Source organism: Neopelma chrysocephalum, unplaced genomic scaffold (assembly GCF_003984885.1).
Source record: "Neopelma chrysocephalum unplaced genomic scaffold, ASM398488v2 Primary Assembly neopelma1_75, whole genome shotgun sequence".
NCBI lineage: Eukaryota > Metazoa > Chordata > Aves > Passeriformes > Pipridae > Neopelma > Neopelma chrysocephalum.
The window spans coordinates 14,247,651-14,258,134 of NW_020897736.1; the positions used below are offsets into that span (position 1 = coordinate 14,247,651).

The window sequence follows — 10,484 nt, forward strand, 5'->3', positions numbered from 1 at the left end:
CCTGCATCCCTGGCTCATCCCTGCATCCCTGGCTCATCCCTGCATCCCTGGCTCATCCCTGCTGGGGTCAGAGCACCCCGTGTTTGCTGCCAGGGATGAGTTTTGTGGGAGTTTGAGTCTCTGGGGTTTGGGGTTTGCTGGTGGGATCCACATCCATTCCTGATCCATCGGTGCCAATCCCTGTCTCCGCCCCATAGCTGCCTCCCGACGGTGGGTGAGCTCTGGCATTGGGAATTGGGCAGGATCTTGGCTCTGGAGCATCCCCCATGGTGGGAATGGGGATTCCAGAGCCCTGGGAAGGTGTGTCTGAGGGGAATCTGTGCCCCAGTGCCAGCAGGGGAGGGATAACCCCCAGAAATGGATGAAAGAGTGGGATTAAAGCACAGGATAGTGCTGGGCATCCCCCAGCCCTGCTGAAATGACCCTCCAGCAGTTCATTATTCCACTTCTTCCAGCTCCTTAATAATTGAGGAGCCATGCCCAGGATCCCTCTCCATCCTCCACAGCCTCCTGCTCCTCAAAAGCTGTGAAACGTTTCCAACGGCTGCAGCAGAAACAGTGGATTTTGGGAGCAGAATGGGAGAAACGTCCTGGGTTTTCTACCGCTGTGGGGAGAGCTGGAGGGTCCTCCATCCAGCTGGGAATAATCCGGGAATGAGCATCTCCCTCTTCATCCCTGGGAGGGTTTGAACTCGCCCGTCTCCTTGGGGACAGTTCAGCGAGTTTCGCGATTTTCCGGCGGCCCTGGGAGCTTGGGATGCACCGGGAGGGCTGGGAGTTAATATTTTTTCCTGCCCTTATTCCACTTCCTCGCAGCTCGGCCGAACTAATCCCGAGCCATCGGGAGCGTTTGGCCACAGTTATTTCCGGTTTTATTTTGTTGCCTTTTTCCTGTTCCACTCCAAGACGAGCCAGAATTAATTCTCTCCCTAAGCCGGGAGCGGGGTTTGCCCGAGCCGGGCCGGGCGCGGGATCATCCCGGCGGGCGCCGCCGCCTCCCCGCGCTTCTCGCTGGATCCCGCCTGTGGAAAAGCCTGTGGAGCGGCGGTGCCGCCGCCCCGGCCGGGCCATGTGTGCCGTGTTTGTACTCACATGAGCGCCCGCGGGTGCGGAGCCAGCGCCGCCCGCCCCGCGCCGCCAGGACCGGCCGTAAGTACCGGCCGCGCCGCTTTCCCCCCCCCCCCCGCATTCCCGCTGTCCGCTTTTCCCGCTGGATGCCCAGGCTTTGCACGGCAGGAATTGGCCCCCGGCTCCGCGTTGGGAGGCCGGGAATGTGTCCCGGCCCCCGTGGAAAGGTGTGGGCAGGAGCTGGCGGGGCCGGAACGCGCCGAGCTTTCCCTGCCCTCCCGCGGCTCCAGCGGCTCGCGGAATTCAGGGAAGTTTCGCTCGGCAGCGCTTTAGGAGCGGGATGGGGCGCTGGGACACGTCCGTCCCCCCCCCCCCAGGAGGACGGGGGAATTTTTGCTCTGGCGAAGTGCGGGAGCGCGCGAGGGCTTTGGAAAGGCTGGAGCGCGTGCGGGCTTTGGAAAGGCTGGAGCTGCGGCTCGTCCCGGCGAAAACAACCTCCTACAAAGCCTCTGTTGTGCTGCTGGGAAAGGTCTTGGCATGTCCCGCGCTGCTGACGCCGGGGCCGAGAGCGCGGCCGAGCAGTTCCAGTTCAGCTCCTCTCTCGCCCTCCTTCGGGGCCGGCGGAAAGTGGGAGCTGCTAATTATTAACTGCTCAAATATTCCCTCCGTCCGCAGGCACCGGCCGGGGCCGGCGGGCAGGGATGTGCCGTGGGGAGGGATTTGCCAGGAGAATTGTGCCGTGGGGGATGTGTCAGAGAGAGCTGTGCCATGGGATGGGATGTGCCATGGGGAGAGCTGTGCCATGGGATGGGATGTGCCATAGGGAGGGATGTGCCATGGAAAGCTGTGCCATGGGAAGCTGTGCCATGGAAAGCTGTGCCATGGGAAGCAGGGCTGCCCCACCCACGCTCCAGGCTCTGGGCACCAGGCAAAGGGACGGTGACAGGGACACAGGGACGTGCCAGGGCTCCTCTCAGCGGAGAGGGTGGAAGTGGTGCCAGGTGGGAACATTCCCCAGGTGAACCTGGAACAACCAAAGGCTCCTGGGCTGGACCTGCAGCTGCAGCGCCGGGACATCCCCGCGGGGCTTCGTGTGGGGCTGTGGGGGAACAACAGGGAGGAGGAGGAAGAGAAGGAGAAGGAGGAAGAAGAGGTGTGTGACACCAGCTGGGCGAGCCCGCAGCGTTTGTCACCCGCCCTTGGCAAGGAGGTGACTCGCGGAGGGCCCGGCCCCGCCGTGCCTCCGTCCCTCATCCCAGTCCCGGCTCCCGGTGGGAACAGGGAGCCAGAGGAGGAGGGAAAACGAGCCGAAGGAGGAGGGAAAGGCGGCCCTGCAGGGTGTGCCCGGTGCTGCTGCGCCCGCGGCTCCGGTGACTCATTTTGCTTTAAAAACACGAATTCTTCGGTAAGGCTGGGCCGGAGCCTCCCGCGGCTTCCCGGGGCTTCCCGGAGCAGCCGGAGCGGGATGGGCACGGGGCTGGATCCCTGCTGGGGAGGGGGTTTGGCCTGGGGGGAAACCGGGGGCTCCCAGCTCAGAGCTCCCGTCCAAGGGCTGTTTGCAGACCAGGCTCCTGCACCCCGGGACGTGCCTCTGGAAGAACTCGTGCCTCTGGAAGAGCTCATGTTTCTGGGAGAGCTCGTGGCCCTGGGAAGGGCTTTGTGTGGCTTCCCTGAGATAAGGGGCATTATTGGCATTATTGTCGTTCCGTCCCATCATCGCCCTCGGTTGTGTTGGTGTCAGACCCGGTGGGCACGGCCAGAGCCCGGGCTGGGCTGCCCTGGGGGGCTGGAGATGCAAATATCCAAAGTATCCAAGGGCAGCCCTCCCCTCTGGCTCCAGCTGGGTCACGGAGTCCCAGAATTCCAGAAGAGTTTGGGTTGGAAGGGACCTTAAAGCTCATCCCATCCCACCCCTGCCATGGGCAGGGACACCTCCCACTAGCCCAGGTTGCTCCAAGCCCCATCCAACCTGGCCTTGGACACTTCCAGGGATCCAGGGGCAGCCACAGCTCCTCTGGGCAACCTGTGCCAGGGCCTCCCCACCCTCACAGCCAGGAATTCCTTCCCAATATCCCATCTACCCCTGCCCTCTGGCAGTGGGAAGCCATTCCCTGTGTGCTGTCCCTCCAGTCCTTGTCCCCAGTCTCTCTCCAGCTCTCCTGGAGCCCCTTCAGGCCCTGGAAGGAGCTCCAAGGTCTCCCTGGAGCCTTCTCTTCTCCAGACTGAGCTCTCTCAGCCTGTGATGGGCTCTGGAGCCACTGCAGGATGCAGGTCCTGTTTCCAGTGGGATCCCAGGGGAATTCAGGCTCTGTGGAGCTTTGAGGCAGCACGTTTGGAGTTCAACAGCCCCTGATTTAAGTCTAATCTTTAACCAGAGGCATTGCCAGTTTTATTTTATGTCTGTTTATCGCTCTCTTGCCTCGTTAATTTTTTCCCTCCCTTCACCACCTCCTGCCCCCTCCCTCTCCCGACCCTTCCCAGGGCCCCCCCCGGCCTTTTCCTGGTGCTGGTTCTCACTGGAGCTGCTCAGCCCAGGGGAGAGGTAGAGTATGGGAGGGGAGGGAGGGCAGGGGAGGCAAAGGGAAGTGCCAGGGGCTGGAAAAGGGCAGCAAAGGGGATTATTTGGGGCTGGCTCTGTGATGTGCCAAAGGCTGGATCCCGGCGTGTCCCGCTGTGGAGTTCCGGATGGCTGAGGTGGCTGGAATTCCAGCCCAGGAGCAGCTCTTGGGAGGTTCTTCCTTGTGGCTCTGTGGGCTGGAGGGCTCTGACACCTCTCAGAATCCTGGGGGAGCAGAGGGTTGGATTATATGGGAACCCTGGGATGCCTGTGGGACCAACCTGACCCGTGGGCTCCCTCCCCACCCCCTTCCCTCGCTCCAGGCGCTCCCTGGCAGGACGAACAAGGGCAAATTTCTGGGTTTGACCTTTATTTCACAGACTGGAGGTGGAGGCAGAGGCAGGAGAGGTGGCACTGCCAAAGCCAGCAGCGGGTAAGAGCTGGAGCTGCACCGTGTGCCGGGATGTTCCCTGGGGAGTGGGAAAAGTGACCCCGCCCTGGAGCTGCCTGGGACCCTCTGTCCCCTCCCTGGGGAATGTCCTGCACTCCTAACCCCTTCCCTGCCTGCTCCCCCAGCCTGTGCCCAGGGCTCCCTGTGGGACCTCGAGGTGCTCCAGGGATGTGGGTGCTGTTCCCACCCCCTCGGCTCCGTTGGGATAATGGAGTTTCTGTCCTGGTGGGAAGTGGGCACTGGGATGTGCCGACCTTCTCCCTGTGCTCCCTTTGGGTACAGAGGGTAGGAGGGATCCCAGCACCCCTTGAAGGGATGGATGCCCCCTCCCCTCCCCATCCCATGGGAACCCCGTGCACATCTCCAGGAATGCTTGTCCCTCCCAGACCACCCATCCTGACGCCGGGAGCATCCCTTTGGCCGTCCCAGGGCAGCGCGGTGCCCGCGGGCTGTGAGCCGTGCCCAGGAGGGATGTGAGGGCTCATCCCCGGGGAGGCGGATCCGGGAGGTCCCCCTGGAGCCGGAGCGAGCCGAGCCGAGCCATGCTGAGCCTCAAACTGCCGCGGCTGCTCAGCATCCACCAGGTGCCAAAGGTCAGCTTGGGCTGCCTCTTCCCGAAAAGTGAGGCTCGGGGGGGGCTCAGGAGGGGCAGCATTCCAGGGGGGTCACCCCGGGGACGGGGGGGGTCACGGCTGGGTGCTGGATCCTGGATGACGGGCACCCTCCCGGATGTGTCCTTCCTGCCCCTCCGGCTCATCCCTCTGACCGCTCCCGGGGCTGTTCCTTCCCCCCAGGGATACCGGGAGCAGGGAATCCTGTTCGGGTACCGCCCTCCCCGCAGCTCGGCCACCGACTGCCTGCTCAGCGTCTTCCAGATGACCAACGAGACCCTCAACATCTGGACACACTTCCTGCCTGCCTGGTGGGTCCCGCCGGGGGGGCTGCAGCACCCAGGGGTGGGGGGTGTCCCACGGGGAGTGATGGGTGTCCCAAAGGGTGGTGGGGGTGTCCCATAGGATAGTGGGTGTCCCACAGGGTGGTGGGTGTCCCACAGGGTGGAGAGTGTCCCAAAAGGGGGTGATGACTGTCTCAAAGGAGAGTGGTGGGTGTCCCACAGGGTGGAGAGTGTCCCAAAGGGTTGTGGGTGTGTCCCAAAGGGTAGTGGGGTTGTCCCATAGGGTAGTGGGGGTGTCCCACAGGATGGTGGGTGTCCCACAGGGTGGTGGGGTTGTCCCAAAGGGTGGTGGGTGTCCCAAAAGGAGGTGGTGGCTGTCCCACAGGGTAGTGGATGTCCCAAAGGGTAGTGGGGGTTTCCCAAAGGGTAGTGGATGTCCCAAAGGGGAATGGGGGTGTTCCAAAGGGTAGTGGGGGTGTTCCATAGGGTGGTGGGTGTCCCAAAAGGGGGTGGTGGCTGTCCCACAGGATAGTGGGTGTCCCAAAGGGGAATGGGGGTGTCCCACAGGGTAGTGGATATCCCAAAGGGTAGTGGGGGTGTTCCCCAGGGTGATCCCACCTCCCTCCACCCTGCAGGTACTTCATGTGGAGGCTGCGGGGGCGGCTGCAGGGGGGGCTGGGAGGACCCCCAGGCCTGGCCCCTCCTGGCCTACCTGGTGACCTGCTGCATCTACCCGCTGGCCTCCAGCTGTGCCCACACCTTCAGCACCATGTCCTGCCGCGCCCGCCACCTCTGCTACTTCTGCGACTACGCCGCCCTCAGCACCTACAGCCTGGGTGAGGGGCACGGCCGGGGCACCTCGGGCACCCAGGGGAGCCTCTCGCCCCAGGGCACAGGCAGGGAGCAAGGCTGGAACAGCCCTGCAAGGTCATGGAGCCCAAACACCCCCCAGCAGCACCAAACTGAGCCCAAAGCACACCCCGAGGGCACAGCCGGGCTGGAGCGGGGTTCCCACTCCTCCTCCTCCTCCTCCTCCTCCTCTGCTCAGGAGGGACCACAGAGCATCTCTGGTGCTTCCCCGCCCCAGGGAATGGTCTGGGGACACGAACCTGGCCGTGTGACACCTGGGGGGCTCTGGGGGAGATAGGATAAGGAAAAAACCCACATTTGAGACAAATGGTGTCAGTGAGGCAGATGGTGCCTCGCTGGGGGAGCAGCAGCACCATCCAGGGGCTTCCCGTGGCTCCACACACCTCCATTCCCCTGGAATGCTGCCTGCAGGAGCCAGGTCTGCCTCTGCTCCCTTCTTACCCTGGCAGAGTTCCCAGTGCCCAGCACCAGCTGTGAGGTTCCAGCTGTGCCCAGGAAGATGGGGAGGGTCCAGCAGGGCCTGGAACTAACCCAGCTCCTCCCGTTCTCCATCCTAGGATCTGCTCTGGCCTACTCAGCCTACGTGTTTCCCCTGGAATGGGTGGGCTCAACCTTCCACCACTGCTATGTGCCCGTGGCCGTGTTCAACACCGTGGTCAGCACCAGCCTCTCCTGCTACTCCAGGTGAGCTCCTGAGGTTGGGGTTAGGGTTACATTAGTATTAATCGTTATTAATCATCATTATTAATCATTACTATTAGTAATAAAGGGGATCAATGAAAGGCTGTAGGAGCCTGAAGTTCAGGGAGGGGAAGGAGGGGATTTTTTGGCTGGGGGGACGTGGCGTGTGTTGGCACCGGGAGTGTTGGATGATCCAAAACGCAGGATAAGTGAAGGAGCTTTAATTTTTGGAAGGTCAAAAGGTAGTTAATGGAATCACAGACTGGTTTGGATTGGGAGAGAACTTACAGGCCATCCAGTCCCACCCCTGCCATGGGCAGGGACACCTTCCACCAGCCCAGGTTGCTCCAAACCCCGTCCAACCTGGCCTTGGACACTTCCAGGGATCCAGGGGCAGCCACAGCTTCTCTGGGCAACCTGTGCCAGGGCCTCCCCACCCTCACAGCCAGGAATTCCTTCCCAACGTCAGTTTTTATTTCATTCCTGGTGGATCCCTCCCTGAGGCTCTTTGGGAAGCACTTCTGGATCTCACTGTGTGCAAAACACGGAATTCCTGCTTTCATGAGTGCTGGATCCTTTGGCATTATCCCTTCCTTCTACTCTGTATTTTGTGTTGTCTTTCTGTTTTGGGTTTCTTCCTATTTTGGGATCTTTGTATTTTGGATTTCATAGTATTTTGGGGTGTATTTGTATTTTTGTGTCTTTGTGTTTTCAATTGTCCTTGTATTTTGGAGTGTCTTTGTATTTTGGGTTTTTGTAGTATTTTGGAGTGTCTTTGTATTTTGAGTTGTCTTTGTGGTTTGGGTTGTCTTTGTATTTTGGGGTCTTTGCATTTTGGGGTCTTTGTATTTTTGGTTTCTTTATATTTTGGGTTGTCTTTGTACTTTGGGGTGTCTCTGGCCTGTGCTTGCTCTCTGGCACGTGGGCTCCTGTCACAGCATCCCATAATTCCAGGGGTTTTCCTCCCTGGATGCCGTGGCTCAGGCACAGGGTTGTGTTTGGGCAGGGAGGAAGATATTCCTAAAGCCTGGCAAATCCCACAGGGAGAGATCCCAGTGTGGAAGGGCGGGATGCAGCTGAGCATCCCTGTGCCTTCCCAAAGCTGAGCTCTCAGTATTCCTCCTGGATCCTGCAAATTTGGGCACAGAAGGATTTACTCACCTGTTGGTCCCGGAGTCACTCCCAGAGTGGAAGATTTGGACAATCCTTGACATTCCAGAGCAGAACCCCAAACCCAGGATCTCTTGGATCCCTCGGTGGATTGTGCCAGTCGGGGCTTGCTATTTTTTTCCTTCTATTCCTCATTTCTTTCTCCATCTTTCTCTCTTTCCCCTCTTATTTCTGTCTCGTGCCTCTCTTTGGTGTCTCATTAGGCAGATTTAGCAAACAAGACTCTCTGACCGTGTGCTAATCCCGGGGCTTCCCACTTGGAGACACCCTTGGGAAGCATCAGCAACTTGGGATCAGGTCCAGAGTAATTTGGATTGGTTAAAAAAAATCCTTGATCCACCAAATTAGTTGTCAGCATCCCTTCTACTCCAAACTGTAAGTACAGGTATGTGAAAGCCAATTCCTGGTGCATGAGAGAGCAGGGATTCTTCTTGTCTCTGGAATTTTCGTTAGGGGAACTCTTGTCTCCATAATTTTCCTGAGGTAAATCCACCAAATCTAAGCTTAAAAATTAAAAAAAAATCCTCACCCCCCCCCCCCAGGTGAGCAGGAACACTGAAGAGACCAGCCCAGTTTGGCCCAGTAAAGCTGCTGGTGGAGCCCACGGTGGGAGGGAAGGGTGTCCTGGAGACCCCCATGGGGCCACCCCCTTTCCCACCACAGGGATTCCCTTTGGTATCACTTTGGCTGGTCACAGCAGCTTCTCCAAGGTGGACTTGGTGGGAGTGGAGCCAAAATCAAGTTGTGCAGTGGGAGGTGGTACCACGGAGCCAGGAGGGGCCTGCCTGGGCACTGCTGCTCCAATTCCTGGTCCTGTTCCTGCTCCTGCTCTTGCTCCTGCTCCTGCTCCAATTCCTGGTCCTACTGCTGTTCCAACTCCTGCTCCTGCTCCTGCTCCTGTTCCTGCTCCTGTTCCTGCCCCTGCTCCTGTTCCTGCTCCTGCTCCACCTCCTGCTCCTGTTCCTGCTCCAATTCCTGCTCCAATTCCTGCTCCAATTCCTGTTCCAACTCCTGCTCCTGCCCCTGCCCAGCCCAGCAATGCTGTCGGAGCAGCTCCAAACCCACACCCTGGGCAGGGCTTGGGCTGAGCTTCAGCACCTGGAAAATAAAGCAGAACAGAGCAGAGGCACCTTCACCATCCTCAGGGGCTTTGAACTGCCAGAGGGCAGGGTTAGATGGGATATTGGGAAGGAATTGCTGGCTGTGAGGGTGGGGAGGCCCTGGCACAGGTTGCCCAGAGAAGCTGTGGCTGCTCCTGGATCCCTGGAAGTGTCCAAGACCAGGTTGGATGGGGCTTGGAGCACCCTGGGCTAGTGGAAGGTGACCCTGCCCATGGCAGGGGGTGGGATGGCCTTTAAGGTCCCTTCCACCCAAACCATTCCAGGATTCCATGACCATTCTGAGGCTCTCTGAGCAGGCCACAGCCACAGCTCAGCATGTTCAGGCTCCTGACACACCTTGGGAAGGCTGACAAGAGTTTGGGTCCGCACAGAGGAGGGTATGGGATGTGAAGAAGGGCTGGAACTGCTGTGGGACATCTCAAGAAAGGCATTTGCTGAACTACTGCACCAAATTTAGCAACTTCTCAGGAAAATGTTCCAATCCTCCATGGCTGGTTGGTGAGGCAACAGGAAGGTTTTGGTTGGTTGGTTGGTTGGTTTTTGCCTCCTGTGGCCCAGGAACGTTGAGTTGCCAAACAGGGGAAGGTGCAGATGGGCTGGAATGTGTTTGTCCTTCATGGAACCAGCAACAGGACAAGAGGAAACGGCCTCAGGGGAGGTTTAGTTGGGTATTAGGGAAAATTCCTTCCTGGAAAAGGTTGTCTGGCAGCAGAACAGGCTGCCCAGGAGGAGTCCCTGCCCCCAGGCGACCTGACCCTGTGCCCAGGGTGAGCTGGTGGCTCTGTTTTGGCAACAGGAGGTCGGGTTGGGCGAGAACGTGGGCTGGGGAGATGTGTGGGAAAGCTGAGCGGGACAGGGAGCTCTGGGAAGGTGGTGCCATGGGAGGGAAACACAGCAAGAATCATGGAATGGTTCAGGTTGGGAGGGACCTCAATGATCAGCTGGTGACTTCATGGGGAACAAATAGAGGGGAAATAAGAGGGGAAATTTAGGTGGGATATTGGGAAGGAATTCCTGGCTGGGAGGGTGGAGAGGCCCTGGCACAGGTTGCCCAGAGAAGCTGTGAATGGATCCCTGGGAGTGTCCCAGGCCAGGTTGGACGGGGCTTGGAGCAGCCTGGGATGGTGGAAGGTGTCCCTGCCCATCCAGGGGGTGGCACAGGATGATGTTTAATGTCCCTTCCCACCCAAACCATTCCAGGATTCTAAGTGTCCACATCCATGGGGAGATCTGTGGGCACTCTGTGTATCCTGCAGTGTATCCTGCTGTTCCACACGGAACACTCTGTTCTGCAGGTTCTTGGAGGCGGAGAGGCCCCGGCTCAGCAAGGTCTGGCGCACCCTGGCCTTCGTGTACCCCTACCTGTTCGACAGCATCCCCCTCTTCTACAGGGTGTGTATCCCATGGGATCCCCCAGCCCAGCCTGCTGCAGCCTTGGGAATATCAGCTGCCTCATCTTACTCCAAAAATATTTGGGAAAACAAGCCAAGCTTTTCTTTTCTGAAGGCAAACAAACCCCGGCAGGAAAAGGGACTCGGGTATTTTTTCCTGCCCCCACTGACAGGCAGATTCCTTGACTTCAAAGGGCCCCAGGTTGGAAAATTCCTGCCTTTGGAAGCAAAAAGTGCCTTTTCCAGGCTCAGCTGGAGCAGGGTGGGAATTTGGCTGCAG

At 59.2% G+C, this 10,484-nt stretch overlaps 1 protein-coding gene across 1 annotated transcript in view; it reads left to right on the forward strand.

Moving 5' to 3' along the window:
* The first annotated feature begins 1,753 nt into the window (after window positions 1-1,753).
* PAQR5 (progestin and adipoQ receptor family member 5) overlaps window positions 1,754-10,484 on the forward strand; it is a 12,245-nt gene continuing 3,514 nt past the window's right edge. Inside the window, 8 exon segments of the mRNA XM_027688677.1 lie at window positions 1,754-2,473; window positions 4,006-4,058; window positions 4,463-4,669; window positions 4,871-4,998; window positions 5,607-5,639; window positions 5,641-5,807; window positions 6,399-6,525; window positions 10,109-10,205. Of these exon segments, the coding sequence (XP_027544478.1) occupies window positions 4,619-4,669; window positions 4,871-4,998; window positions 5,607-5,639; window positions 5,641-5,807; window positions 6,399-6,525; window positions 10,109-10,205 (603 nt within the window). The 5' untranslated portion in view covers window positions 1,754-2,473; window positions 4,006-4,058; window positions 4,463-4,618.